The sequence below is a fragment of the Contarinia nasturtii genome, unplaced genomic scaffold (assembly GCF_009176525.2).
Source record: "Contarinia nasturtii isolate CC-2019 unplaced genomic scaffold, AAFC_CNas_1.1 Cnas_scaffold_2861, whole genome shotgun sequence".
Classification (NCBI taxonomy): domain Eukaryota; kingdom Metazoa; phylum Arthropoda; class Insecta; order Diptera; family Cecidomyiidae; genus Contarinia; species Contarinia nasturtii.
Window position 1 is genome coordinate 824,167 of NW_022200178.1, and position 27,848 is coordinate 852,014.

The 27,848-nt window shown below is 34.2% G+C and overlaps 5 protein-coding genes across 8 annotated transcripts; 2 read left to right on the plus strand and 3 right to left on the minus strand.

Moving 5' to 3' along the window:
• Nucleotides 1-1,876: 1,876 nt before the first annotated feature.
• LOC116349317 (protein scalloped) lies at nucleotides 1,877-17,589 on the plus strand. 3 transcript variants are annotated; one of them, XM_031780700.1, is made up of 9 exons: nucleotides 12,440-12,955; nucleotides 15,534-15,797; nucleotides 16,066-16,196; nucleotides 16,290-16,330; nucleotides 16,403-16,577; nucleotides 16,639-16,698; nucleotides 16,784-16,950; nucleotides 17,042-17,276; nucleotides 17,376-17,589. In XM_031780700.1, exons 1-9 carry the CDS (start codon nucleotides 12,883-12,885, stop codon nucleotides 17,499-17,501), a joined length of 1,272 nt encoding a protein of 423 aa, XP_031636560.1. In that variant the 5' UTR covers nucleotides 12,440-12,882; the 3' UTR covers nucleotides 17,502-17,589. The 3 variants fall into 3 exon arrangements, with proteins under 3 accessions (XP_031636561.1, XP_031636558.1, XP_031636560.1); XM_031780701.1 differs by lacking the exon at nucleotides 12,440-12,955 and adding an exon at nucleotides 1,877-2,774 and having other exon boundaries at nucleotides 16,066-16,330; XM_031780698.1 differs by having other exon boundaries at nucleotides 12,433-12,955; nucleotides 16,066-16,330.
• A 2,824-nt stretch (nucleotides 17,590-20,413) lies between these two features.
• On the minus strand, nucleotides 20,414-22,875 carry LOC116349319 (maternal effect protein oskar-like). Of its 2 annotated transcripts, none has more exons than XM_031780707.1 (5): nucleotides 22,373-22,875; nucleotides 22,186-22,291; nucleotides 21,579-21,763; nucleotides 21,014-21,398; nucleotides 20,414-20,912 (listed from the first exon to the last, which is right to left on the minus strand). In XM_031780707.1, the coding sequence occupies exons 1-5, from the start codon at nucleotides 22,452-22,454 to the stop codon at nucleotides 20,771-20,773; spliced, it is 900 nt and encodes a 299-aa protein (XP_031636567.1). In that variant the 5' UTR covers nucleotides 22,455-22,875; the 3' UTR covers nucleotides 20,414-20,770. The 2 variants fall into 2 exon arrangements, with proteins under 2 accessions (XP_031636567.1, XP_031636566.1); XM_031780706.1 differs by having other exon boundaries at nucleotides 22,015-22,291; nucleotides 22,373-22,624.
• A 42-nt stretch (nucleotides 22,876-22,917) lies between these two features.
• Nucleotides 22,918-23,382, minus strand: LOC116349320 (acylphosphatase-2-like). Its single transcript, XM_031780708.1, has one exon. It carries the CDS (start codon nucleotides 23,284-23,286, stop codon nucleotides 22,999-23,001), a length of 288 nt encoding a protein of 95 aa, XP_031636568.1. The 5' UTR covers nucleotides 23,287-23,382; the 3' UTR covers nucleotides 22,918-22,998.
• Nucleotides 23,383-23,491: 109 nt separating this feature from the next.
• LOC116349335 (protein MAK16 homolog) lies at nucleotides 23,492-24,878 on the plus strand. Its single transcript, XM_031780723.1, has 4 exons — nucleotides 23,492-23,621; nucleotides 23,692-23,738; nucleotides 23,810-24,578; nucleotides 24,644-24,878. The coding sequence occupies exons 1-4, from the start codon at nucleotides 23,607-23,609 to the stop codon at nucleotides 24,767-24,769; spliced, it is 957 nt and encodes a 318-aa protein (XP_031636583.1). The 5' UTR covers nucleotides 23,492-23,606; the 3' UTR covers nucleotides 24,770-24,878.
• Nucleotides 24,879-25,141: 263 nt separating this feature from the next.
• On the minus strand, nucleotides 25,142-26,376 carry LOC116349333 (enhancer of rudimentary homolog). Its single transcript, XM_031780722.1, has 2 exons — nucleotides 25,924-26,376; nucleotides 25,142-25,844 (listed from the first exon to the last, which is right to left on the minus strand). Exons 1-2 carry the CDS (start codon nucleotides 26,110-26,112, stop codon nucleotides 25,698-25,700), a joined length of 336 nt encoding a protein of 111 aa, XP_031636582.1. The 5' UTR covers nucleotides 26,113-26,376; the 3' UTR covers nucleotides 25,142-25,697.
• Between the last annotated feature and the right edge of the window lie 1,472 nt (nucleotides 26,377-27,848).

Below are 27,848 nucleotides of genomic sequence, written 5' to 3' on the forward strand. Positions count from 1 at the left end.
ACTTAAGAACATGATGTAACAGTGTGTATATTTAAATTTAAAAAGACACAACAACACAACTCGAACACACACACACACACTCACTGAACAATCCTGAAAAACAATTCGCCACAAAAATGGAAATCAGCGAATTGTGTCATTTGTGTGCAGAGGAATATAGCAAATGTTGACATGATTTTTAACGACGACATCTCGCATAGGGAAAAACTTAATTATTTTTATTTTTTGCATGTTCGAGCTTCCTTTATGGTATTGTCTACTTTTTTACAGACAAACAAAAAAAACTGTTCGTCTTTACTTGTTTTTAATTAGCTAAGCATAAACGCAAATTTATTTCAGCGTTAAACATTTTCTTTCAATGAAATTGCACAAAATTATTAGGCAAAATCCAACAAAATATTTGAACAAATTTTAAACCGTAAAACCTTAATTTTTCAAATCAAGTACGTAACAAATGATGAAACCTATCAAACTTGTACAAAATCAAAAGAAAAACAAACCAAAAAAATTTAATTAGAATCTAAAATGATACACATTTCAATTCAAATGTAATGAATTGATAGAAATAGGCACGAATAATCGAGATTCGTAGTTGACATAATCACACCTACCAAAAAAAAATGAGAAAAAACACATAGTTATAGGAAAACATATTTAGTAGAATTAAAATTTAAAAACAAATTAGAAAAAAATTGAACTGATTGCGTCACATTTATAAATTCAAAGAATTCAATAGAACGGTCAATATTTGAAGTAAAATCAATTGAAGGCATAAAAACACATACATAGTTTCATTTTTTTCTAGCAAACACAAAATAAAATTATTATTCTAATCTTCTTCCAATGTTCTAACAGTTTTTCCGCACTGAAATTTTGGCTGCAAAATTGACACAAACGCATACACACCTTTTAAAAAACCAACAGCTTCCAATTGCACTATCTTCTTTGCTAAGGAATTCATGCTTTAAAAAAAATTAACTATGAAAAACGAACTAACACTAATTAACAAGAAAATATGAGTAAATAAAAAATTGCAAGAAATCTATGGAAAAAAGGTCGAATTATTAAAAAAAAACTATTCCTAAACTATGTACATATGAGGGACTAACTAGAGAAAAACAAACAAACACACAGAGAGAAGATAGAGAAATATTTCTTCAGATTGTCTGAATGGAAGCAAGCTAACAGAAGAATCAAACAGAAATTAAGAAAATTTAAAAAAAAACACACACAAACAAACGAAATAATGACGAATGAGCAGTTCAATAAAATTAAATCAATCAAAACAAATGACATCGTTTTTTTCTATAAATGTTTTCATTTTCCTGCGATATGTACCCTTTTTGATTGCACCTTTTGATTTGATTTTTCAGAAGGGCGAACGGTGATTGCTGAGTCAGTGCTGCAGATGTAACGGAAGTAAAACCAAATGTACATTGCATTTGCTATAATCGTTTATAGCACACGAGCGTATTCAATTGCTGTTTGATGTGCTCTATGTTATGGCATCGGTCGAATGCAAGCATGAAAACGGTTGAGTTCATAGCATAACAACATTGCATTAACTCACGTACAGTGAAACACATATGCTTTCGCTGTCTATTCACATAGTTCATTGATATTTGTGTAAAAGGAGCCGATGGCGGCGACATGAGTGGAAAAACGCATCGATTCACATACACATTGCCAGAGGGAAGAGTGAGAAAGATTTAATACGTCACAATTCCATCGTATTGTGCATATGTCCATAGAACTGTGTTATTTACAGTCATTTTGATGCGGACTTATTCGCAAGCGGCCTGCCGTCCATATCCACTAGAATGTGTCTCGATGTGAAATGTACAGCAACAGCCGTTCCGCTGCGCAACGTATGTGTATGCGCAGTCAGGCATTCACTTGCCTTACATTTCAACCATTCCATCGTTAAAATTGAATATGTTGAACAGAACGAGAATACGTTGAACGTGGATGAAAAGGGAGCCGAAACGCGAACACGACAAATGCTTGAGACTTGTGTGTCTGTGTGTATGTAGGTAGATATATGTTTCGAACACATAATTCAATTCATCGTGCATGTACGGTGTGTGTGCCTATGCCAATGTTATATACGTACACAACGCACGCAAACAACTGGCCAAAATAGAAGTATATAGGAAAGCGAATGAGAATGCGAGAGAACGAATGGCCCGACAACGACGACGACAACGAATGAAATAACGAAAACACAACTGTATTCAACAGAATACACGTTAACATATTGCAATATCTGCCATTCTTGGCATTCCACACATATTCGATGAAATAGTTTTACGATTGTACGCAACAGAAGCAGTTTGTTTTCGTTTCTCTGTCGTTCGTTTAGTACTCAGCAGCACAGCAGCTAGCCGCAACATACATCCTAAATAATACTAGACGATTGTTGATAATTCGGGTTGAAATTTTTTTTTGTCTCTTTTTATCTATATTATTTTAATTTTCAAACATCATAAATGCGAACCTTTTATTTGTAATAGAAAAAAGAAAATATCTCGAATTTTTACGAATCTCTGGAAAGTGAATGAAAGTGTGACTAATCAAAGAGATTTTAAATAGCGATTTAAATATTTTTTTAAAGCGAAATTTGTGTGACGATTTGAATTTTTTTGTTTTAAATAAAAAGCCGAAAAAGAGACTGACTTCTGTTGCAAGTTGCACAACAAATCTTATAATTAAAAATATTGCAAGTGCAATTTATTCTTAGACCCAGATTGAGCATTTTAATTCATTTACACTGGGTAAGTAACGATCAAAAATAACAAATTCATGTTCATGTTCATTGTTTGCATGCATTTTTCGACCGTTTTGTTCATACATATACACAAAAAAAAAATTCTACTTTTTCTCCGACTTTATTTTTCGCTCATTTTCTGGAAATTCTTCGCATACAAATTGTGTTCTCAATTTTTCGTTTTTTTTTTTTATTTTTTTTATTTTATTTTTATTTCATTTTGGTTCATGGTTAAAACGCGACACACTCGTTTTTATTGGGTTTTTTCCTTTCTCGTTACGCTTCTCTTTGGCTTTTATTATGTGCATTCTGATTCGCGTTTCTGTTTGTCGGTCCCCTTTTTTTCCATTCGGTTCTGACTCGAAATGAAACATGAAAATATTTTCTGTGGAATTTAATGAGATGAATATTTGTGTTAGTTGAAATATTTCAATAAGATGGCGTTCCACGTATCACCCAAATACATACGTTTACATACAAACACACACACATACTAGCTCACACGCAACGGCCAAATATATATATAGGTAGATTCGTGCCCGTCTGGAAAAAAGCCTAATCGCGTCTGAATCATCACCACACTAATCACCCGAAGTTGCTTCGATAATTTCTCTTTTTTCTTGTCGATTTAACAAACAACTTCAAGATTTATGCAATTGTTTGGGCCATTTGTAGAAGTTATGACTAAAATATGATAAAAGCTTATCATTGTAGTAAAACGGATCGCTGTGAAAATGAAAATTATCAGCAAAAGCAATGAGTTCACGATAAGGGACGCAGTGTGTATTTTTCAGACGGTGCCCCTGATTCGTCAACATCGCGTAGATCATGTAATATATATAATGCAAATAGTACGTGTATATACATGAAAGGCACAATATCCAAGTGTAGCGTTGATATATCTCTCTGTGCGCTCGGTTTTTTTCTCTCTCGTGTGTATATAAACGTTGTCGATTCATCATCAGGCTTATGGATATAACGAATCGCTGGCACGCTCATACCTACATATTCGAAATAGTAAATACAGTACAAACTCGATCAGCATGCAATCGAACCAAAATAACGTTGGCTGGATAGATACAATTCAGCTCTATCACCCTTGGTTTACGTGCGCAAAATATGTGTTCAATTGTGTATGTGTTGTTGTTATGCAGCGTATATGAAGAAGAAAAAACGAACCCACCGATGTTTTGTATATATGCATTTTATAGAATTCTATTGAGCATAGCATCGTCACCATGCTCTATTCTTTATGTGAACACAATTTAAGTTGCAATCACAAAACACATCATCCGATTCACCGACATGTTTCGGTTTAAATGCTTGCTCTTGGGTACTGCAGAAGCACTTTATTTTTTGTTTCTGCTTCTTCTTCGTTTCATTCTCTTTGCTGGTTCTTCTTCTTCTTCTTCATAGTCGTTTCTTGCCTTTTCTCTTTTGTGTTGCACTTTGTTTTTGTCATTTTCGCAGCACACAGTGCTTAGGTGAACACAGGTACACACATCAATTAAATACAAATTAATAAATTGGCTGTTTCGTTTCTTTTTTTTGTATTTGTCGTGGTTGCGGTTGATGGTGTTGTTGTTGCCATAGCCTCGCTATTGCAAGACCTTCGCTTCGACAAACATAATGAAAAAAACTAGAAAACATCCAAAGACCGAAAACAAAGATTGCAATCGCATAAATGGCATAAATGATATTCCAAGCCAATGTATTCACCTCGTCACATTCAACTCTTAGACACGTATATATTTAGCGATATATTTTGTGTGTGTGGTTGTGCGTGTGCTCGATGTGGCAACACACGAAATAAACGTATATATGCATAAGTATGTAATACGTGTGCCTGGCTGACTGACTGCCTGGTCTCGTCGGTACACGCTCAAAGAAGAGAAAGAAACCTCAAAGTGCAACAGCTTGCAAATACACGATTATCAATTTACGCTAATGTTAATGCGCAACAATTAAACGTATTACTTTCAAGCACCGTATTAATCGATTCTTCTTAACAGCCTCCACTTCATCACTCACTTACCTCAATATTACCTCAATAACAGACCTCGTACACGGCAATATGGCAAAGGAGGAATTGAAAGAAAAACAGTATCAATTTACCTCAGCGACATATCGTTAATTTGCTCGATCAATTGAATACAGCTAAAATCAAATGTGATAAATTTTACATAAATTAATGTAATATTCACTTTTTCACATTTTTAACATTTTCTTCAGAACAATTCTATTTACCCATGAGATGTTGATAATACAACAATTTTACATTCATTCCATTGCTTCCATTTTTGGCAATGAGTTATCATATTTTTTTCGTAATTCTATTTTTTTTACTCATTTTATCAGTAAATTGGCGCAATTGTTTTCATTTTTGATGAATTCATACGCATTTGTAAAAATAACAACAAATCTCTATCTTTCTACAAAATGCGTCAATCTTTCACTTCAATGTGAATGGCGTTAATAAATTTTTGATTGTAATATGAAAACCAAGCAATGATTCATGGGTTTTTGCTATGAAATCTACCAACACCAAAAAAAAACTATTAGCTTCTATACATAAACTACGTCAAAGTAGCATCTGGCATTTTATCACCGACCGATTTCCCAAATGATCTCTTAAAAGTTTTAATTTGTTTGTCAGAGTGTATTTTCATCAAAAACCATTGAAAATGCTTAATGTTTATAAGCGCAAACAGATTTGAAGGTCATGTGTCAAATTTTCTACGGAAAAAAGCAAAGAAAAGGAGGGAAAAAAAGCACAGAAGCTCAATTGAAATCTCGGCAGAACCACCATTGCCACCATAGAGATGTATGACGGCCAAAATTAATGGCAAACGATTTCAATTTATTTTTGATTTTTTTTTCATATAAAAATGTATATATGGTGCGCGAACCGTGTCCACACCAGTCAACGCTCGATTTTTCTTTCATTCATTATTTATATTTTGTTTGGAAATTGGGAAGTGGAAAAAGAAAAAAAAAGAAGACGGATAAAAAAAACAACAACAACAACGAACACAATGATTTCATTTATAGAATCAGACTCTCTTTCGACCAGTCTCGGTCAGTATTGAGAAAGTGGGAAAAACGAAGTTAAGAAAAATTGAAAATACAAATCGGTGCACACGATCGCCTTTACTCACTTTTCACCATCGCCACAACTCAACGAAACCAAATCGACCGATTATGAAAATGAGCGTCGGCGCAAAATCAGCAAGCCAAGCGAGAGCGAAAGACAGTGTGTGAAAGAGGAAGAGAGAGAGAGAAAGAGATGCAGAAGGATAGAAACAATCAAAATATTATATATCCAGAAAATCAGTTGCTTCTCATAAACTCTGACATTATAAATCTACACGCATATAAATATAAATTTTAAGTTTGCGTAAAAGAAAACCATGAGATTTACAAAATAAATGAAGCAAGCAACTGCGAAAAGAAACAGAATTAAACGAGAAAAAAAAAAGTTGGCAAATGACGACGAAAGAAAGCCGAAATAAAAGCAGCAGAAAAAAAACATGAAAAATACACAGTTGCCACACTGCAGAAGAAGAATAAAAAAAAAAATATATATAATGAAACGTAACCTTTTTCCGTGTATTCGTGTGTTTTTTCTTTCCTTTTTGTCTCTTCTCTGGTGTTTTTTTATTTCTCAACTGGCTCTCTTAATTTTTGCGCGCTTCGCCGTTTTTAATCGTACCGTCGACTATGGCATACAAAATATCGCGCTCGCGAATTCATATTAAATGATCAAGCCGAGTATTGTGAGTAAGAGAAATAGCAGCATACAAGCTGCGCGTACAATGTAAAAGGCAGCGTATGAGGCTATTACGTGTTTTAATCCTCAAACAACACACCGAAATTATGGCTATTTTTAATTCATTTTACGCGCTGGTGTGTGCTCTTTCTCTTTGCACACCGCATTTATTTTTAACTTTTGGAACATTGGGGATTTTTTGTCCGTTTTCTTTGACGTAAATTTATAGAGAGGACTCGAAACGATCAAGCACCGATTTCGGTGTGAATCAGAAGAAGAAAAAAGATTTTTTTTTACTGTCATCAGGCCCGGCTTGATTTTCTCAACCAAGCAAAAAAAAAAAAACACTCGCCGATGAAAAATTATACAAATTAAACACACATCGAGACAGATATGTATATTGAAACATTGAAATCGTTAGCATTAATTTTTGTTTATATAATGTCTTATTTATTGAATTAATTGCCATCAATTGATCAAAAATTATACATGAAGCGATAGATGATGATTCACAGCGATATGGAAAACAACTCTGATTTCGTGTTTTAAGATTCGATTTCGGTAGTCGATGTGAATGTGTGGGTTTATGATCCATTACAGACAGCTTGAACCCAGTGCCACATACAATACACATTTATATGTTTTGCCCCGTTCGTTTTCCAATTTCGTGATACCGAGGTGAGTGTATTCTCCGATTTACATCAGCGACTGTACAGCTGTTGCTCTTAAATCAATTCACAATCGTAAACACTGCCTCAGCCCATATAAAACTACAATTATATTAATTATTATAAACATAAAATGATTCAGTCGTTGTGGTCGTCAGCGTCATCGGTCATGTAATTGAAAATTAGTGAAGAATTGTTGAGGGAACGAACAAAACGACCGAAACACAAAAGGCTATATTTGAAAAAGATATTACGAAAATCGAGCGATAAGAAACTATCGTTTTCATCCTTTTAATTTGATTGTTGCGCCGCGCGACAAAACAAAAAAAAAACAGCGTCGAAAGGAAAATACAGTCATACGAGAAAAAAAAGAAACACAACAACCACACACAGAATGAAGAACCTAGGGGATATCCATGCGAATTAGAATTAGCACATTAGCAAAAAAATAGGGAAACTTACATGAAGAAAATAGCAAAATTAGCAATAAATAGCAGAATTAGCACTGTACACGTATATACTTTAGTAAGCATTTATTCTTGAATATATTGAAATAATTAATTAAAATAAAATTCACAAAACAAACGAATTGAATAGTGTTGAACTAAAATGTATCAAAATATGTAGTTTAATACGCTTTTTCTCATTTTTAAATAAAAATATATTCAATGGCACGTAACCAAGCACGTTTCATCTGTATTAACTACAATTTACGAATTGCAATCGGAAATGTAGATTTGATGACAGATTTCTTACTGAAAACGTATACGCTAGTGCCTGCTTCAAATATACACGTTGAAAGTGTCAACTTGAAACATTTACGTAAACACATTTCAGTTATTCGATCATGCTGTCAATCTGACGTATGCAATATTTTTGACGTACTAGAGAAATTAGCAAAAAATAGCAGTATTAGAACAAACTAGTAGAAATACTAGCAGAATTAGTGAAAAATAGAGAGAAATAGCGTTTATTATTATAAATTATTCGATCTGCAATTCACGGTTATCCCCTAGTGAAGAACAATCGACAGAAAATGAATAAAAAAGAGCGAGCCTGAGCCCCAATGAACAGAATCAAAATGAAAATGGGCTTGAGATAAAGTAAACGAGATAGAAGAGTTAAAATGATACACACTCGACATGAAACAGAAAAGCCAAAGATGATGCAGAGGAAAAAAGAGCAACGACGACACGCAAAAGACAGGCAAACGAAGTTGAGGAGAATGGCACAAAATCAAGTACATAAATACGTTTGCCGTTGTCGTTGTCTTCTCTCATTTACTTGGAACACATCTCGTGTTTTTCGTCTCTCCCATTCTCGCCTCGTCTTGTCCTCAATATGTGCACGGGTATTAGAATCATACGAATAAGAATATAATCGGATGATGCATCTAAGAATCTTGATAAATGATCGTTTTGTTTTCGTTCGAATTAGATAGATGCAATGGAATATTCACGGTCTCCCTCTCTCTCTTTGACTCTGTCTCTTAGCCATCACGTACTCTTAACTAAGCAACAGCAACATCTCATTTTTTTGTTGTTCATTTGCTCAAATCGAAGTAAATACGATGAACTGCACTGTTTGAATCGAATTATGTAAACCATTCACCAATGGCACCAAAATACATAACGTAGACTAAATGTGCTTGTTTTTTTTCGGTTCATATTCATTCGGTTTTCAGTGTGATGATGATGATGATGCTGCTGCTGATGATGATGATGATGATGAGAGAGCGAATTGAATACGAACCGGTTTTCTGTATTTATAGTTTTCACCTTTACGATTAGTAAAACAACAACATCAAAATGATTAGAACAATTTTAAATTCGAAAAGAGAAAGAGACAGTCATCGGATTAGAAATTTGAATTTAGCATTTGAAATTGCGAGATTAGATCGTGCTATAAAAGTGTAACATTTGATGCGGCAGCACTTTGATACGTAGTCGGATTTTATATTCAATTTACCTGTCAATGGCTGGGATTATGCGATTTATTTAATATTTCAAATGGTTGTTCGCGTGGAAATAATGTCCATTTGGCAAAAAAAACAACCAACTTGGATAAAAGGAAAACATAAAATCGAGACCCATCAATGGTGATGAGCGTGTACATATATTTTATTGCTAAAGTGCATGATGTTCTAACGCCAGTGAATATCAACAACGCGCACCTATATAAACGTACAAAATTTTGAATGAGATTGTATGTTTGCACGTTCGTTGAAAGTAACAAAACGTGTGCCTTCATAATGATGTTATATGGAACGGTTTGTTTTTTTTTTTTTCAATTCATATTCACTGTTGTCGTCTACCTATATTTTGGTGCATGCAAGACTCAAGAGTGTGTATATCAAAAGCGCAGGGTACAGTCTGAATGGGAGATGAAGCAATTTTTGTATCACGGGTACCGGAGTGTGTGCCATAGGGAGAGAGAGAGCGTGAGGGAGAAAAGGCGAGTGAACGTACGGAGTCAGAACGCATTTGTAAAGAGCAAAACTGAATGTGCAGTGCACGTAATACGAGTTTGACTGACTCATATTTTAATGCTAAATACATGGCATGTTCATCCAAATCTCTATTTCTCTCTCGTTTCGTCACACAGACGGAACGTGGATTTGTGTGCATGTTGGTTGGGCCCGTTGTTGACTTACTTTTCGCGATGCATTTTCAAAAGCGGACGGTTTTCAGTGCACAAAACCAATTGAAATGACGCTGCATCAAGAGATCGTAACACACAAAGTAAAATAGGATCGGTTCGAATGGTGTTTTGTTCTTCTCTCTCTATCTCTCTTTCCCTCGCTGGCTGTGTGTGCAGCGCACATTTTGTTGGGCTTGTATTTGAGCCTGTTTGTTATTGCTTAGTGCTACTGGTACTGCGGCTGCTGATGTTCATTTGGTGTTGTGTCTCTTTATTTCACGTTTTATTTTATTTAATTGGTACGGCCGCTATTTTTTCTTCTTCTTCTTCTCTTTCTCCATCTCTTCATTTTCTTTCATTTATTCTGTTCAACATCCATTGCTTTATGTGGCTCAACCAGACTTTTGCTGCACTCATACAATCTATTTATTTATTATCTTATTCCTTACTACTTTCGTCGTATTATGGCTTGGCTATTGCAGTGCGCGATCATTGCCATACGAAAGTGGGATTCATTGTTTATATACATAAATGAAAATAAAGCGAAATATAAAATTGAAAATACATCACTTCTAACCAAACATTCGAACGGGAAACGAAATAAAATACGACAAAGAAATAAACGTCGATTGAGGTAAATAAATGTGTAATTTATTTGTATATAAAGCCGAAGTAAACAAAAGTCAAGAAAGAAAGGAGAAGGGGGAGATTGAGAAAGAGAGAAAAAACAGCCAAAAAAATCGCGAGAATTGAGCATTGAATTTCGGTGACAGTCAGCAAATTACAAACTGATGTACATTTGAGAATCATTAAATGTTGCAGTCATTGTTGTTGTTGCTGTTAACTTTTTCTTTCGTAAGCGCACCATGAAATCGGAGATGATGATGTGACAGTGTGATTTTGGAATCGGCCGTAATATGATCTGGCACACAATTCATTTTCGATTCTTTTCTCCTACATTGCGGTTGTTTTTTATTTTTACGTTTTTTTGGAGTCAAATTTGAGCTTCAATGCAAAATCTCATATATTGTTGCATTAAAACATTCAATGGAAAAACCTCGACATAAAAGATAATAGACCAAACAATAGATCTTGTGTGATGCAAAACAAATGATCTTGGCTCATTCTGAAAACAAAACGAAAAAGAAGAAGAAGAAGATCGATCGAATGCATTTTGTATCTGTGATCATTGACTTTGCTTATGTAGAAACCGTGCAGATGAAGTTCGCGCGCTCGATTTATATCAATACAATTCAGGTTGTTTTCAATTCAACGCGATCGCACCTATATGTCGTATTGTTGTTTTTGTTGTTGTTGTTTCGCGAGAATCGCTTAGTTGTTCTTTGAATGCGATTTACAGCGAAAAAAAAGGTTAAGGTAAAACGAACACATCGCAGCAACGAATTAACCAACTACATAAGAACAAATTATAGCGAGCAAAGAGAGAATGAATATAAAATAAAACGGTCAAAAGGGTTCTTTCTCTATGCATACATCCATACGTATTTACATTGAATTTGAAAATACAACGGCAGAACACGCTTTACGTTCCATTATATTCATCATCATTCACCAAAATCGACGACAACATTATAGCGAACTACACATTTGCACGAATGCATAGGCATCGCACCGAGCGTTTTCACCTATACACATATCGATAGTTTTGTGAGTAACGACAGCAGGCGCACACACACACACACACACACACACATCAATCGTGTGCATACGCTCGAGGGAGAGAGAAACAGATCGGGAAAGAGATATTGAGCATACGAGTTGTGCGATCGTCCATTCGATTAAAAGCGAACACAATATCATTGGCATTGGGTTAGAAGAAGATAGCAAAACAACGTTGGCCCATACATTCGATTAAACGTTGTGTGTTTTTCACTTCGTATTCTCTCTCCTCTCTCTCTCTCTTCCTCGTTATTGTTATGTACCTTTTTTTTCTCTGCCGAATGTAAATGTAATTCATTTGGTGGTGTATGTTTTCACTATACCGATATTTTCACGATCCAAATACGTGTATAAGCACGTTCGAACTGAAAACGTACATGTTATATTGGTTCGTATGTTGTTTATTTCATGATTATGACTGGTTCTCGTTTCGTTTCATTACTATTCATTCAATCCTTCTTTTTCTGCTTTTGTTGTATTCGTTTCATGCCATTTCATTTTCGATCTCTGTCGCTCGTACACGGGTTGACCATACACACCAATCGCGTTCGCCTATTACTTCGACGTACGACGATTGAAGCACACACGAAAATACAGTCATACACATTATGGTTACATATGTGTTTATGCACACGGCACCAACCATTCCGTATGTGAATAAAAATATACCACAGAATATCGTTCAATTCATCTTTCGAATGTTGGTAATAACGGACAATACGGACAATACGACAGATTTATTATACAATAAGTGTTGTGCTGTGTAACCTGTGTGTAATACATATTGGTTCTGTGACCATTTAATTATATTTATATTATTTTTTTTTTCGTTCGTTTCATTTATTACACTTTTCTTTCGTGTTCATTTTAGCCGTTTAATTTGTCGTTTTTAATTTGATTTTATATTAATTATTCGGTTCACGATTTTCGGTTCTTGAAACAAAAAAAAAAGATTATATATATATAATTTCACAAAAAAATACGACGATTTCAAGTTAACCAAAATTTTGCGCGTGTTTGCGTTTTCGTTCTGATTTCGCTGGCGAAAAACATCAATTTGATAATTTTGAAGCATTTTTTTGTGTGCTGCTGCTGCTCTGCTTCTGCCAGAGTGTTCAGTGTATTCATTATATCATTTTCGTGTTGAACTCGAAACACTTACAACTTATTTTCTTTACTTGGCATCGATTGCGCGGCAACTTACATTTATCGTGAGTGAATGTAATATTTGGTGCGTGTATGGAACTCTAATTGAAAGTCCATTGACAAATACACACAAAAAGAACAACAACAACAATCAGTTCACAACTTTTTGAAAGTTTCACCGACGACGAAAAAAATAACATAAAATATCATATATGAATCACAAAGAGCGAATGTCGCATCCTTCGGATCCGAAATTAACAGCGACCGCGCTGAATTTACGAAAAGGTAGCGAAACTCAAAAATCAACCGATGAGACAAAAAAAAATATCCGAAATTATAATAATAAGTTAATCAATTATAGTGTTAAGTCGAATGAAATGATCGTTTTTAGCAGTGAAACAGTGCGATTGATCGTTCAATTTAATGCCCATTTCATCGCTGGAAATTTCCCCTGAATAGAGAAAAAAACTAAGTGGTTTCCGATTTTTTTTTTTTGCACATTCTCTCGAGAGCTCCAATCATGTGTAGTGTGCGATGAAATCATTTGGTTAAATAATCAAAAAGTTCATATGTTTTGTAAAAAAGGGGCAAAACATTTTTTTTGACAATTCGTCGATTATTCTTTAGCCTCTGGGTGCCAGTAAAAAGTAAACATAAAGAAAGAAAAATCAATTCAACTCCGTATATCAATAAAACACCTGTATGAGTCAGCGACAGCATAAAAGAATATGAATTTCTTCACACACACACACACACCGAGGCGAGCGAACGCGTTGATTGCTTCGTATACATACGATTCTCGATCATTCCTACTCTTTCACTCCGCTGCGCCCTCTCTATATAGTTTTTTTTCCTCTGAATGCGTGTTTCATTCGTTCGGGTTTTTTTTTCTGTGTAAAACTTCATTTTGCTTGATTGGCCTCTTCTTTTTCCATTCGCGTGTATGTTGTCTTTTGTACGAGCGCTGCATACGAGCACTTCTCCTTCCTTTCTATCTTTCTTTCAAGTTTCTAGTTCTTATTACGCTCGTTTTATTTTCTTGTGTGATATGTGTCTTATGTTTACCAGTGCCAATGGCTAAAGTTTACGAGTGCAAGTGGGCTACAGCAAACACAGAATTATAACAACAACAACAAAATAAGCATATACACAATCAAAATAACAACAACAACAACAAAACAGCAGTAACAGCAGCAACAACCGTAAAAGAACCATAGAAAAGAGAAGTGTACTAATGGTTTCCACTCTTAAAACCGAAAAAATCAAATACAATTGCATTTATGCGCGCATTTACACCGTAATCTTGTAAAAATCGTTTATGCATGTTTGTGTATATATGATTTTCTTTTGTTGCTCTTTGCTGTGTTGTTCGTGCAGTTCTTCAGAGTTGCGAGCTGCCCATGTCATGTTTATTTTCTTCTGGGTTCCCTTTTTTTTCGTTGCTTCTTCTTCTTCTTGCTTGTTTATTGTTTTCTTTCTCTCAAGTTATATATGTTGCTATTATTGTTGTTGTTGTTATTATTATTGTTGGTTCTCTCTCTCTCTCTCTCTCTCCATCACTCTCTCACTCTTCTCTTCACTTTGCACTCTTTGTCTAAGCGGATGGAAAATTATTATTACGGCGTTTTGTGATTGCAGATTGATGCGGTCGAATTTGATCATTACATAATTGCTTCTTTGTTATTACAAATCTCATTGTTGTTGTGATTTCCAGAAAATGCAGCGCTTGTTAATCGAGAAAAAGAACAAAAACACAACAACAGAGAACATGCTCAGTTAGAGATAGAACCGAAAGCGCAACTATCTAGAATACTCAATCCACACTATTTTATATAAAAAAAAGAAGAAAAATAGCGAAAAAATAAGCGAAAAATAAGAGTCGAGAATTTCCTAGTTATTTATTGTTTGTTTTTTTACTGCTGTTTTTAGTATTTTTTTGTGGTAATTGCACACATTTATTTATTTTGTGTTGTGCTTTTTTTTCATTCATCGCCACTCTTTTTTTCTCTGTCTTCTCTGTCTTTCTGTCTATCTCTCTTCTATTTCAAATCACTTTTCATCCGATTGCTTTTCCTTTCTCTCCTAATATACTCTCCGGTTGGTGAGCGCGCATGGTGCAAACGCGAGAGCACATCGCGCTTCAATTTGGTGTGTGCATAAAATTTATTTCATTTCGTTTGTTGCATTCTATTGAAATTATTGGTTTGTTTAGAATTTCATTTTATTGTTGTTGTTATTGTTACTTTTATTTGGTGTGCAATTTCAACGATGCATTTTATGAATTTCAAGATGTTATTATAATTCATTATTGCGCTAACATTTCGATTGTTGTTACACACATACTCTCTCTCTCTCTCTCCGTTTGGTTTCAAGTGCTCCGAGTTGGCGAGTTTTGGATTTCAATGAATCTGCAATAATATTTCCATTCGTCTTCAAATTCAATTCTATTTCGATCTCTCTCGCTCTCTCTCTCTTCCCAATCCAATTCATCTGAATTCGAATTTTTCACATGAAATCCATGAAGTTGTTGTATTTTTCTTTCTTCTGCTTTTCACAAGTATCGACCGACAAAAAAAAGAAATAACGAAAACAATCAACAAACAATACAACGACAAAATATGGAACAAATGTTAAACATTCATCAAAATGCGCTGTAAATGTGCCCGGCTGTGGTTTCCTTAATGCCATTAAAAAAATTGTTGCAATTGCTCGAATGTATCATTTCATAATATAAATCAAACGATTCATTTCATTTTGGCACACTAACTATACGGATATTGCAACGATTCCATATGCATACGACCATTTCATATGCTTTTCAATAATTTGTTTGTTCGTTTTGTTTTTTCTTCGTATTTTACAGACAGTTTAATTGGAACCGCCAACATTACTTCGCCGTGGACACCAGTTGGCGGAGGAGCTGGTCCTTTGGGATCAGTTGATCTCCTGGGGGTGGATAAACATCTAGATGTGGGCGATATGAGCGACGACGACAAAGATTTGTCGTCGGCCGATGCTGAAGGTGTCTGGAGTCCAGACATTGAACAAAGTTTTCAAGAAGCTCTCGCCATTTATCCACCATGCGGCCGAAGAAAAATCATCCTTTCCGACGAAGGAAAAATGTATGGTAAGTGAAAATGAAAAATTCGATTCGCTTCAAATGAGTCGCAAATGATTGTATTTGCATGATTAATACCTGACATACTCTTTTATCGAGTAAAAAATACTTCAAATCACGATCACGCATGGCATGGCAGAAACGTAATCAATTTCGCTGAAATGTACATTTTAAATAAATGCCATTTATAATGCAAACAAATGCATTTGTTTGGATAAGACACTTTAACCAAATAAAACGAATTTAAAGACAAACAATTTATCATTTATTTTCACAGGCCGAAATGAGCTTATAGCACGATACATCAAACTGAGAACGGGCAAAACAAGAACCAGAAAACAAGTGAGCTCACATATACAAGTGTTGGCCAGACGAAAATTGCGAGAGATTCAAGCCAAACTCAAAGTGGTAGGTTTTATACACGTTATCGCATTACATAAACCATTTTTTTTCTCGTTATTGTCAATTTTTGCTGACGAAAAACATTCCATTTGTTTACAGCAATTCTGGCAACCGGGTCTCCAACCAAGCACTTCACAAGAGTAAGTTCGATTGATTCTTATGATGAAATGATTTTTTTATCTAATATTATGATCTTCGATTATTTTCGATAGCATTAAGCCATTCTCACAACAGCCATATGGAGGTAAACCGGCCACAGCAATATCAGGCGAAATCGATGCTGGACATCCATCAGCTCAGGCGTCATGGGAAGGACGAGCTATCGCCACAAGCAAATTTCGTCTATTAGAATTCTCCGCATTCATGGAAGTTCAACGAGAAGATGTGGTAAGCACCACCTTTAAATTCGATTGAAAGTACCGTTTTCTAATTGGAATTTGTTTTACAGTATCGTCATCTCTTTGTTCACATCAATGGCAAAACATCATACTCAGATCCATTGCTCGAGGTAAAAATCAACTATTTTTAATGTCACAATGATTTGAATGCTAATTTTCATTTTTTTTTTTTAATTTTTGCTTTGGATTAAATAGTCGGTGAACATAAAGGAAATCAGCGATAAGTTCCCAGAAAAATCGGGTGGTTTGAAGGAATTGTACGAAAGAGGACCACAGAATGCATTTTATTTGGTAAAATGCTGGGCAGACTTGAACACAAATATTACAGATGAAGCGGGAGCATTCTATGCTGTCACCAGCCAGTACGTATTTGTTTTGCTTCGCACTTTCGGTATCTCTTGAAATGTGCCGATGATCGAAAATTAATCACCGTCTTTGTTTCTCCTCAAACAGATACGAAAGCAATGAGAACATTGTGATAACATGTTCAACAAAAGTGTGCTCGTTTGGTAAACAGGTGGTGGAAAAGGTGGAAACGGAGTATTCGCGCTTGGAAAGTTCAAGGTTTATTTATCGCATTCAAAGATCACCAATGTGCGAGTACATGATCAATTTCATTCAAAAGCTCAAGGGTTTGCCCGAACGATACATGATGAACAGTGTTCTTGAAAACTTCACAATATTACAGGTGAGCACACTCCCACGCTCAGTAGACGCTTGTCGTTTAATTAATTACAAATCAATAACTAAAACTAAACAAAAAACAATTTTGTATTTTTGAATGTAGGTCGTATCGAATCGAGAAACCAATGAGACGCTACTGTGCATTGCGTATGTGTTTGAGGTGGCGAATTCGAATTGTGGCGCCCAACATCACATATATCGGTTGGTGAAAGATCAGCCGCAGCACTGAAGTGGATCGAAGCACATAATCCCAGCCACACCATTGTGATGCAATAAGTAATTTGAAATTCATCGTAACAAAAAAAAAAAAACAAAACAACAAACAAGCACACTCTAGATTTGTCTGTCTTTGAAACAATAATATACCCACACGACGTCATGATCTTCAGCTGCATGCTCTTCTCTTCCCACGGAACAATTATTTGCAACTTAACGGAGGATCAATCGAACATAAAAATATAAATGTTCAATTATCTTTTGCGGATTTCATTGGATTTTGTAAAAATAGAAAATGTTCTTTCAAAGCGGCACTTCAACACAAAAATGAAACGGCGTCTAACGCAATGTTGTAGTAAGCTTCAAAAATTTCATTTTAATAACATTTAAGTATTATAAACGGAACAGATGCTGCACAAGTGACAATTTCGGTTTTTAATAGCTTCAAAGATGATATTAATTTGACTTTCATATGCGATCTACTCAGTGATTTTGAATGGAATTGTATAAATAAGTTTGAGTACTAGATAACGTGGCCATTCGTTTTTTTTATCGAGATGAAACATTTTTTTTTTAATCGCTTTCAATCAAAGTCACATGTTCGAATTCAAAATCATGAAAGAAATAACCAAGTGTAATGATGCGTTAGTGTGTGTGTGTGTATTTTTTTAAAAAAATTAATTGTCATTTATTTTTCATCATATAATTTATATATATACGGAATGTGTGTATTTCTCTCGGAAATGATTTCTGCGCGCGTGGCCGCATATTCTAAATCGAACGTTCAATGACTTAATATATCGTATCGTGTCAAAAACTCAGTGAAAAGCACCATCGTACACTTTTTTTTTCTATCTTTCTCTCTTTTTTTAACATAAATAGCACTCACACATTTTCAAGAGTCAATTCATTCGTGCTCGAAACTTTCGAAATTTTATAGTGAAGAGAAAAAAATGTTTGCGATTATTTTTAGTTTGTTTATATCATCGGCAACGATGATGATTGAGATGTTCACCAATGTGTGGTGGCATTAAAATGGAAACTGCAATAAAAATGCTATTTATGATTTAATTTTATTTGCTACAATTTGACGCAATCGATAAGTGTCGCCACATCGCATAAAACAACGATTGGTTTTTAGAATTCTAGGAAGCACCGAAAATTTAATGAAATGAAGCACAAACAGAAAAACGAGGAAATAAGGCCATAAATAAATAGATAACTATTGTAACTCTCTAAACATTTAAAAGAAAACACAGACAAGAACTAGAATCAATAAGACAGGAGCCAGAGCCGAAACAAATAGTAATATTGTTGAGAAAGCGCCATTTTGGAAGCTAGCAACATTTCGCTCAAAGTGTGATTAAATATGTACAATAACATAGAATAAACATTTTCTCATAAATTGTACATAAATTGTATCAATTCTGATCGCCAGCTCCACACCGTTGATAATTTTTTTGTGGATGATCTTTGAAAGAAAAAACTGTCAAAATTCCAGAAGGTCATTTCTTTAAGCCAATATTTTTTCATTTTTTTTTTAAATAGCAGATTACTCAGAATGTGTGTAAACGACAAACGATTTGCCATACATAAAACACATAACAAACGCTAAACATCGTGTCAAATGAAATTACAAGTCAAACCAATATTTTTTTTAGAATTATTAACAAAATTAACGCTTCTTTTCGTTGGTCTCCACGATTGATATCGTAGCCTAGGATAATGTTCCTATCCTCGAACGATTTTTCTTTTTTTTAATTTATATAATTTTTTTTCTAATGGCAATATAATAAAAAGTCTTTTAAATCTGCCAAAAAAAATCGCTAATTTCTTTTACATTTCAAAGCTATTTTTTTATTTACTTGAGAAACTTAACAAAAAAGAACCGAATTGCAATGCAATGTTGCGTATAATAAAGAAAGAAGAAAAAAATCGTTAAGTGTATATTGTGTCACTTAAAAAGTTGCAGAACATATTGATCTCTTTTCAATTCGCGCAAAAATAAAAAACAAACAAAACAAACAAGTTTTTAAAAAAATCAAATCTATCTTTAATATTTACATATAGCTCATAAAAATAGGTACAATATATAGCGCATACTAATATCGTTTAAAAAAACATATATTTACCACATAAACAAATCCGACTTAAAAGAAAAATTAAACAGAATTTTATTTGTTCATTCTACTCGAGTAATGCAGCAGCAAAAGAAAAGAATATAAGACAATTTGGCAAGAGAAAAAGAAAACAATAATAATAATAATATTAATAAAAAAGAGAAAAAAGATGATTTTATCCAAAAAATTAACAAAATGAAAATGGAGCTCGTCATTTGAATAAGAAGAAATATGAAAAAGAAATCAAAGTAAGAAAAGTAAAAAAAAAAATCAGATTTTTTTTGTAACAGAATTTTTTAAGTCATTTTTATAAAGATGTATTTAGGTATTGAAGAACTACAATTGAATATATTTATTTGAATGAATATGCGTATATTCTGATTGGATTTAAGTAAAGAAACTTAATAACAGAAAAAATGCAAAAAAAATTCAATATTGAAAAAGATTAAGGAAAATACAATAAAAAGAAAATACAACTGAAATGAAAAAAACGCCCATATTTTTAGCTTATAAGAAAATATGTAAAAATATTTTAAATCTTTTACTTACTCTATATTATTAATTCGAATATTTTTCGTTTGGCACAACGGAAAGTATCGAATCGTTGTGCAACTGAGGCAACTTTTTCAACATATATATTTTTTTTTTTCATTTAGCCAAGTGACACTCTCGGTCATCATTTTTGTTTTTATTTTAACCAAGAAATGAATATGTTCAAATGAGAAAAAAAAAACTAGAATTTGTCATCAATTTTTATTTCAGAAATAAATTTGCATGAATTTAATAAAAAAACACACACCGGGTTTTTTTTCTTGTGGTTTAGTTCAATTTTATTTTCAATACAGGTAACCAAGCGATTAATGGTTTAGCTCAAATAATACAAAAAAGATTAACTTAAAATCTAGGTACAGCATTCTGGATACAACACAATTGCAATGCCAGCTCAATATTTATAGTCAATTTTGTAAGTCTCGTAAAATAACATTACATTTTTATAATTTTTTTTTTTTTCATTTCAAAAGTAGTTTGTAGTTTTCGTCAAGTGCACAGGACAAAACTTCAGAATAATATAGATATCAAATCGAACAAAAAACGTCTGCTGTTTACATAACCGTTTAGGTTATCAAAAAATCTCATAGAGATAAAATAAAAATCGATTGCTTTATGCATCGATTTGCAAGCTATTCATGTGTATTTTTAAAAACTTGCTTAAGGATTGTTTGATGTAGTTTCGAACCATTGTGCGACCGGTTTGATTCCATAGCACGTGTGGGCGATTACTCCCACTCACATAATATGAATCGCTGAAAAAGGAATGGAAGAAAATTAAATTCACATAACGCCCGCCCCATGCAAGGTTCGCATGAAGAAAAACAAATTAAATATTTTAATATGCCATCCTTACGATTGAAAGTAAGCAAAATTGGTCACGCCGCGGGCATTTGTCATTTTCGACCAAATATCGATTATTTCGTATTGCATAAAATACTTTTCCATTACAAACACATTGAATTTACGCAATTTGTCGACCATCTCATGTGTATGGGCGGTGTTTGCCAACGGTGCCAGTGTGGTTATGATTGGGTTAAGTCCTCGTTTTTCGCACACTGCTATTAAATTCTCAAAATCCGAGCACATTTGAACCAAATCATGACCGTGTAGAATATCAATCGAACCGACGTTTATTATCAATCGCGTTGCTTTTAAGTGTTTCGTGCATTCGATGAGCTTAGCTGCAGCCTGAATGCTTAGTCCAGAAACGCATAAGCCAACATGCTGAACTCCGCTTTCTGTTCGAAATTTAATGAAATGTGAATAAACAGGTGATTGTGCAAATGTGGTAAACATTCGGTTGTCATGTGATATCGAAATTAGATTACACACATACATCAGATATTCATCAATTACAATGAATGGAATTATCAGTTAAATTCAAGAGGAAAAAAATAAATAGAAAAAAAAACACATACTACGATTGTTAATGTAATCGGTTGTACAACACGATAGCAAACGGAAAAAATCGTCTCCAACAAACTGTGCGTGTAGTGTGGGTTGCGGAGGATTTGAAATTGTTTGTACCGGTACATGATTGTACTTTTCAATGTGATTGTTGTTGTAATCTTCCTGCGGTTGGTTTTGGTACGGTTTGTATTTGCTATTTGAATGAAATGAAATGTGTCATTAATTAAAAAATATTGTACTGTGCATACAAACAGTTGAAAAAACAACAGCCAGCATGTGCACAATGACTGTGTGGAATGTATGCAAAATTGTTTTTTTTTTGTCTCAAAATTTTCCACTTAAAATGGTTTTCGGCGGTTGAATTCAGTTCATTTTTATTACAACAACAACGAAAAATATATATTCCAACAACATTTTGCGCACATTGCCTTGTACTCAATTTACCGCATGTGTCTGTAAACGATATTATCTTTGAAAAAGCAGTCGTTCGGTTTGACGATAGAACAACTCAACGCTTTTTGTGGTCGACTCGGTTTTGGTTGTAATGGTTTTTGGTTTGGTTTTTGCTCAAATATGAATTTTTTGATGTGTTCCATGTTTTCACTTTCCACATACCATTTTGGTTCACCATCTGAACTATCGATACAGTAAACGCTGTCGATGCTATTTAAATACTTGTATACGTTCGGCAATGGTTTCCCAACTATTTCGATGTAATCACCTATTCAACCAAAATAGAAATTTGTTTGGAAATGTTTTAAAACCCACATACCACCACCGGCGGTTGTATGCAATGACTTACTTTCAATGTCGGCAATCGTTGCGCCTTCTCGACATCGTACATTTAGAATGCTTTTTATGATATTAATTGCTTCGGTGGTCATTTTGCATAAAATTTGACAATTACAATGGAATATACGTATAAAATGTGAATGAAATAAATTTTCAAAAATATTCAATTCGATTCGAAACTAACAACAGCAAAAATGTCGATTTGTAAAAAATGCGTGCATTTGCACCAAAATGCTGTCGCTTTGTGAGTGAAACAAAAAAACATGGACGGTGTTACTTTTTGTTGCATTACATTCAACTTGTTGCGATAATGATGTATCTAAACTGATTGGCCATTGGTGAGTGTATATTTAGTAACGGTAAACATATTCACACCTCCGATATCAGTTGGTACTACATAATGTTTGATCTGTTGTCATAGATTTGTCGCCGCTTTGTTTGTTGTCATAGAATCGCACAATTTTTGTTTACTGAAAATCATGTTAAATGAAATAAACTGAAGCCAAATGAAAGAAAACTACTATTTTTCTTTGCTTTTAATACTATTTTCTTTTCTATTTCTATTTCATTTTTCTTTTCAATTCACACAATATTTTGTTCAATTTTGCATATTCAAAGTATCTGAATATTTTTTGTTCATCTGCGGATGACAAAGTTCTGATAAACCGGCGATTCGACTGTTTTGAGCGACGAGAAAACGGCTTTGGTGATATTCGATGATGGGCTGCCGGTCTTTTCCAACCATTGTTTCATCACATTGATTTTGTCTTCGGGTCCTTCGATTTCACCTTTTACAGTATCATCTCTTGTATTCATGCACCAACCGGTTAAATGGAGCGAATCGGCTTGTTGTTTTGTATATTTTCGAAAAAGTACACCTTGCACACGGCCAAACACTTCAAATTCGCACAAATAACGTGACATTTTTCACTACTTGAAATCACAATGTATTTTTAGTTATTTTCAGTGCAATTGTTTGTCTTTATATGCAAATTCAACACGACAGACAATTTGAAATCGATGTCAATATTAACAAAATGTAGCAGATTAACGTACTAGATTTCAACTGTCAGAACGAAAGAAACATTCATAGTACACACAATACGATCCATTGTGTCAATGTCTGTCACTACACTTTCAACACGTGCATTTGAAAGTAGATACATTATTCACACGGAAAAAAAACTTCATATTTTCTATAAATTTTTCGGTTTACAGTTAGTTTATAAAGAAATTTCACAAAAATGCAGAACGACGATGTAAGTATAAATGAAAATGTTGTAATTTCTATCGAAAAAATCTGATTAATTTCGATTTGTTTACCGACAGGTTGTTTGGAGCATTATCAATAAATCGTTTTGTTCGCACAAAGTCAAGTAAGTCCAGTCGCGATTTCAAGGGGAAATAACAATGTTTTACACATAATTTTCATTATTTCTCTCTTTAGAACGGATACCCGGAATTTCTGTCGGCACGAGTATAATTTGACGGGTTTGTGTACGCGTGTATCATGCCCATTGGCAAACAGTCAATATGCTACGGTTCGTGAAGAGAAAGGTATTATATATTTGTATATGAAAACTGCCGAACGATCCCATTTTCCATCGAAACTCTGGGAAAAAGTGAAACTATCGCGTAATTTTGAAAAGGCAATTTATCAAATTAACGAAAATCTAGTGTTTTGGGACAATTATGTTCGGCAAAAATGTAAACAACGTTTCATTAAAATTACACAATACTTGATTCGGATGCGTAAATTGAAATTACGGCGTCAGAAACTATTGGTGCCGGTTCAAACGAAGATTGAGCGTCGCGAGAGACGGCGTGAAGAAAAAGCATTGGTTGCCGCCAAATTGGATTCAGCCATTGAGAAACAATTGTTGGAACGTTTGAAGAAAGGCACCTATCAAGATATCTACAATTTCCCACAGAAAGTGTTCAACAAAGCACTGGAAGAGGAGCAAGTCGAAGAGGAGGATGAAAGTGAGGTCGAAGATGAAGAAGAAGAATTGGAAATGGAAACTGAAACGGAACATGTGTCGGGATCACGGCAAAAATCACAACTCGAACTCACCGAAGAGTTTGTGGAGGCTCCATCCGATGAAGACGACGATAGTGATAGCGATTTTGATATGTCAGACGCGGAAAGCGAGTCTGGAGACGCACAACAAGTCGAGGTACCCAGCGACTTTGAATCAGACGATGATGATATCGAGGTAAGACTCACTTTTGAAGATGTTCACCACATTTTTTACTATTTTTCGTTCTTTTTCGCTAATAGGATATTAGCAAACGTGTGCCGAAGAAACCAACAGTCAAGAAACCGAAACAGCTGAAGAAGAAGAGACACGTCGAAATCGAATACGAAATGGAATCGGAAAATCCACGACAAAAGGTCAAACATTAATGCTGTACACATAAGGACATTTTTAGAGAATATACAGAATTGTATATCCATTTTTTTTTCAAACAAATAATAAATTTTAAACAGTTTATTCTGCTTATTTTATAAGAAATGTTCGTGTTTTATTTCTATTGATACCAGAATACATATCAATGATTGATATCCAACCTTTCACGTCTATTCGTGATGCATATATTAGGAGTTTCCAGTTACAAAATGATTCACTTCCAAAAGAGGTGATTTTGCCTCATTCCATTCCGTTCGAAACCCCAACACATTGCTATGCCAAAATGAAGGTTCAAACCAATCGATTCTTTGTCACGAAATACTTCTTTTATTAAATCATTTCTCTTTCATTTATAATAAATCGTTAAGTTTTGTATTTATTTATTTAATTTTATATTTTTCAGTCGCAAAAAAACTTTAGTTTTGTTGTGAATTTTGCACACTCAAAATCACCCGCTAAATCTTAGATAAACTCGAAAAGGAAAAGTCTATGGCTACATTTGGCTTACGCTATGGGAATACAAGAGCTAATAAACCGTATGAGAGTTAAATGATACTGTAATGAAATGTATATTTTTTCGTACTTTTCCTTTCGATATTACACAAAGTATATAATATCATTAATCTTATAATTAATGTTTCTGACGCGTCAATGTTCTAAATAACATTTCGGTCTGGTTTTCTTTTTATTCTCTTTAGATGATATTGTATGAATTGTTGTTATTTTTCTTATTGTTCATCGGTGAAATCATAAACAAAATGTGATAAAAAAAAGATCTGATACATCTGTATATGCCAAATGAAATTGACATTGGGTAATAAAATAAAATGATTGCTAATGATTCACGCAGCTTCAAAAAAGATGTTTTCTTTCAAACAATAAGAGCGAAAAAAAAACATGTGTTTTTGGAAGGTTTTTGAACTTTTAATGGGCAGCCGATCCGGATGGTTCGTCTGTGGTGCCTGCCGCTTGCCGGAGCAATACATAAATTTTTTCTTTTATCCATTCTTTGTTGTACGGTGCGTAGGTATTGGTTGACTTTTGATAAACCAAGCAACTTAAATCAGCTAACTGTAAGTACCCCCAAAAAATATGCATTAAATAAACAAAAACCCGAAACTTTATAGATTTATTTGGTTCATATGCGTACCTGATCCAAAAAATCGAACAGCTGACTGATGTCATAGGTGATTGTTGGTGTGTTTGGGTTTCGTCGCTTCAAATGTTCTTCGTAAATTTTGCAAACACCTTCCAGTGCTTCATTGACACTTTCATAATCTGAATAGGTGCGTGTTTCAGGCCGAGCGCCAGGCTGTACCAATAAAATTGTGTGCGACATTTCTAGATGTTTCGTATGTGTGTGGCAAAAAAAAAATGAATGCAACTCGATTCAATTCCGAATGAATATGCGATTGTACGTGATAAGTATCAAGCCGGTCAATTGTTATCGCTTTTTATAACGCCGTTTATTTGTTTATGACAATGTTAATTTTGATAAATTGCCGGAATTTGTAGAAAAAAACCTTTATTGGTATGCCGTGAAATGTGAACGAAAGCACTTTTGTTGTTTGAAAATCACTGTGTGTACTAGCAAAGTGTTTGACATTTCAACATCAATTGCACCATAATCGGTTTACAGATACCAGATGTCGCTGTCGGTCACACAATTCAGCGCACGTATATCGCTATTTTATGTCACTGAGGGAGGGTACTCCCCACTTTTATTCAGCGCACATTTCGATTCTTAAACATTTCGTTGGTTGTTTTGGCAATTTCCTTCCAATCAATCGATGTGATTATGCATTATTTGTTGGAAATTCAGTGAATCGGTGAATATTTTATAAAATGTATGGATTATGAACATAGAACAAAGTTTTCGGGCCAACTTCAAAAATTTATGTATTTAACATTTCAGAACTGTTCCAGTTTTAGTCGCCTAAGGTCATCATCACCATCACCAGTGCGACACAACATACCGGCCGTCATTATTGATGGAAATAAAGTTCGTTTGTTTTTTTATCGGTTGATTAGCAATTTGATTACTTTGCAATTAACAAGTTTTGAATGGTCCGACGGAATGGCTGAACTGTTTATAAAATGGGCAACAAAGTTTTTTTTCCTCTACTCTTTTGTTTGTTTGTTCGTTTCCATTGAAAGTCAATATTTCCGCTTGAATGGGCTGCTGCTGGTTGCCTATCGTATGCCACTCAAAGTGTGTGTTGCTGCTGCCTGCTGCTATTGCTGTTGTTGTTGTTTATAATTTTTTCGATGATTCGATTGGCAATACGGGAAGAGAGAATGAGAACACAATCCACGGCAAATATTTGTATGAAATTTGTACATGGATTTTTCCGTTAATGTTTATTTACTTCGTGTGCCAGACAATTCGAATCAAATCACAGGTCTATCGTGTCAGGTTGCTCCAATTTTGATATTAATTATGATTCGTGTCCACATCGAACATAATCATGGATTAGATTGAACATGAACATGTAATGAATCAAGATTATACGAAACACTGTCTCGTTATTAATAAAAAATGAGCATTAAATCCAGAAAATGTCCGACCAATCACTTCACCAACTAAAGCAACAACAATGACAGACGCGTGATTGTTGAAGCTATGCTGTTGACAGGGAATGTATTAAAATATCAAGAATTATGAAAGTCACCGACACTACATAACATCACACTATGCGACTATGACGTTCTTCACGAAAATAGTGTGAATAAAATTTACGAAGCACTTTTTTTGGAGAATTCCATTTAAACCATTCGGACGGGCAGAGCATTTAATCAAAGTTCTGTCGTTCGAAAAGCCAATTCACGTAATATATTAATGAAATGTCTAGGCGCACGCCAAGAGAATGAATGACTTTTTGCCAGTTCGTTTTTTTTTGTTGTTGTTCATTTTCAAAGGGAAGAATTTTCTTTTGCTGTTGCAAGGCTTTTACTGTTGCTCTTTTCATGAGATGAAATCTTTCAAATTTTGATTAGTCTTAAAAGCATTCGCTGATGAAATTCGATGACAAAGATAACATGTTATCTGTTGTTGAACTTGAAAGCATAGGATCA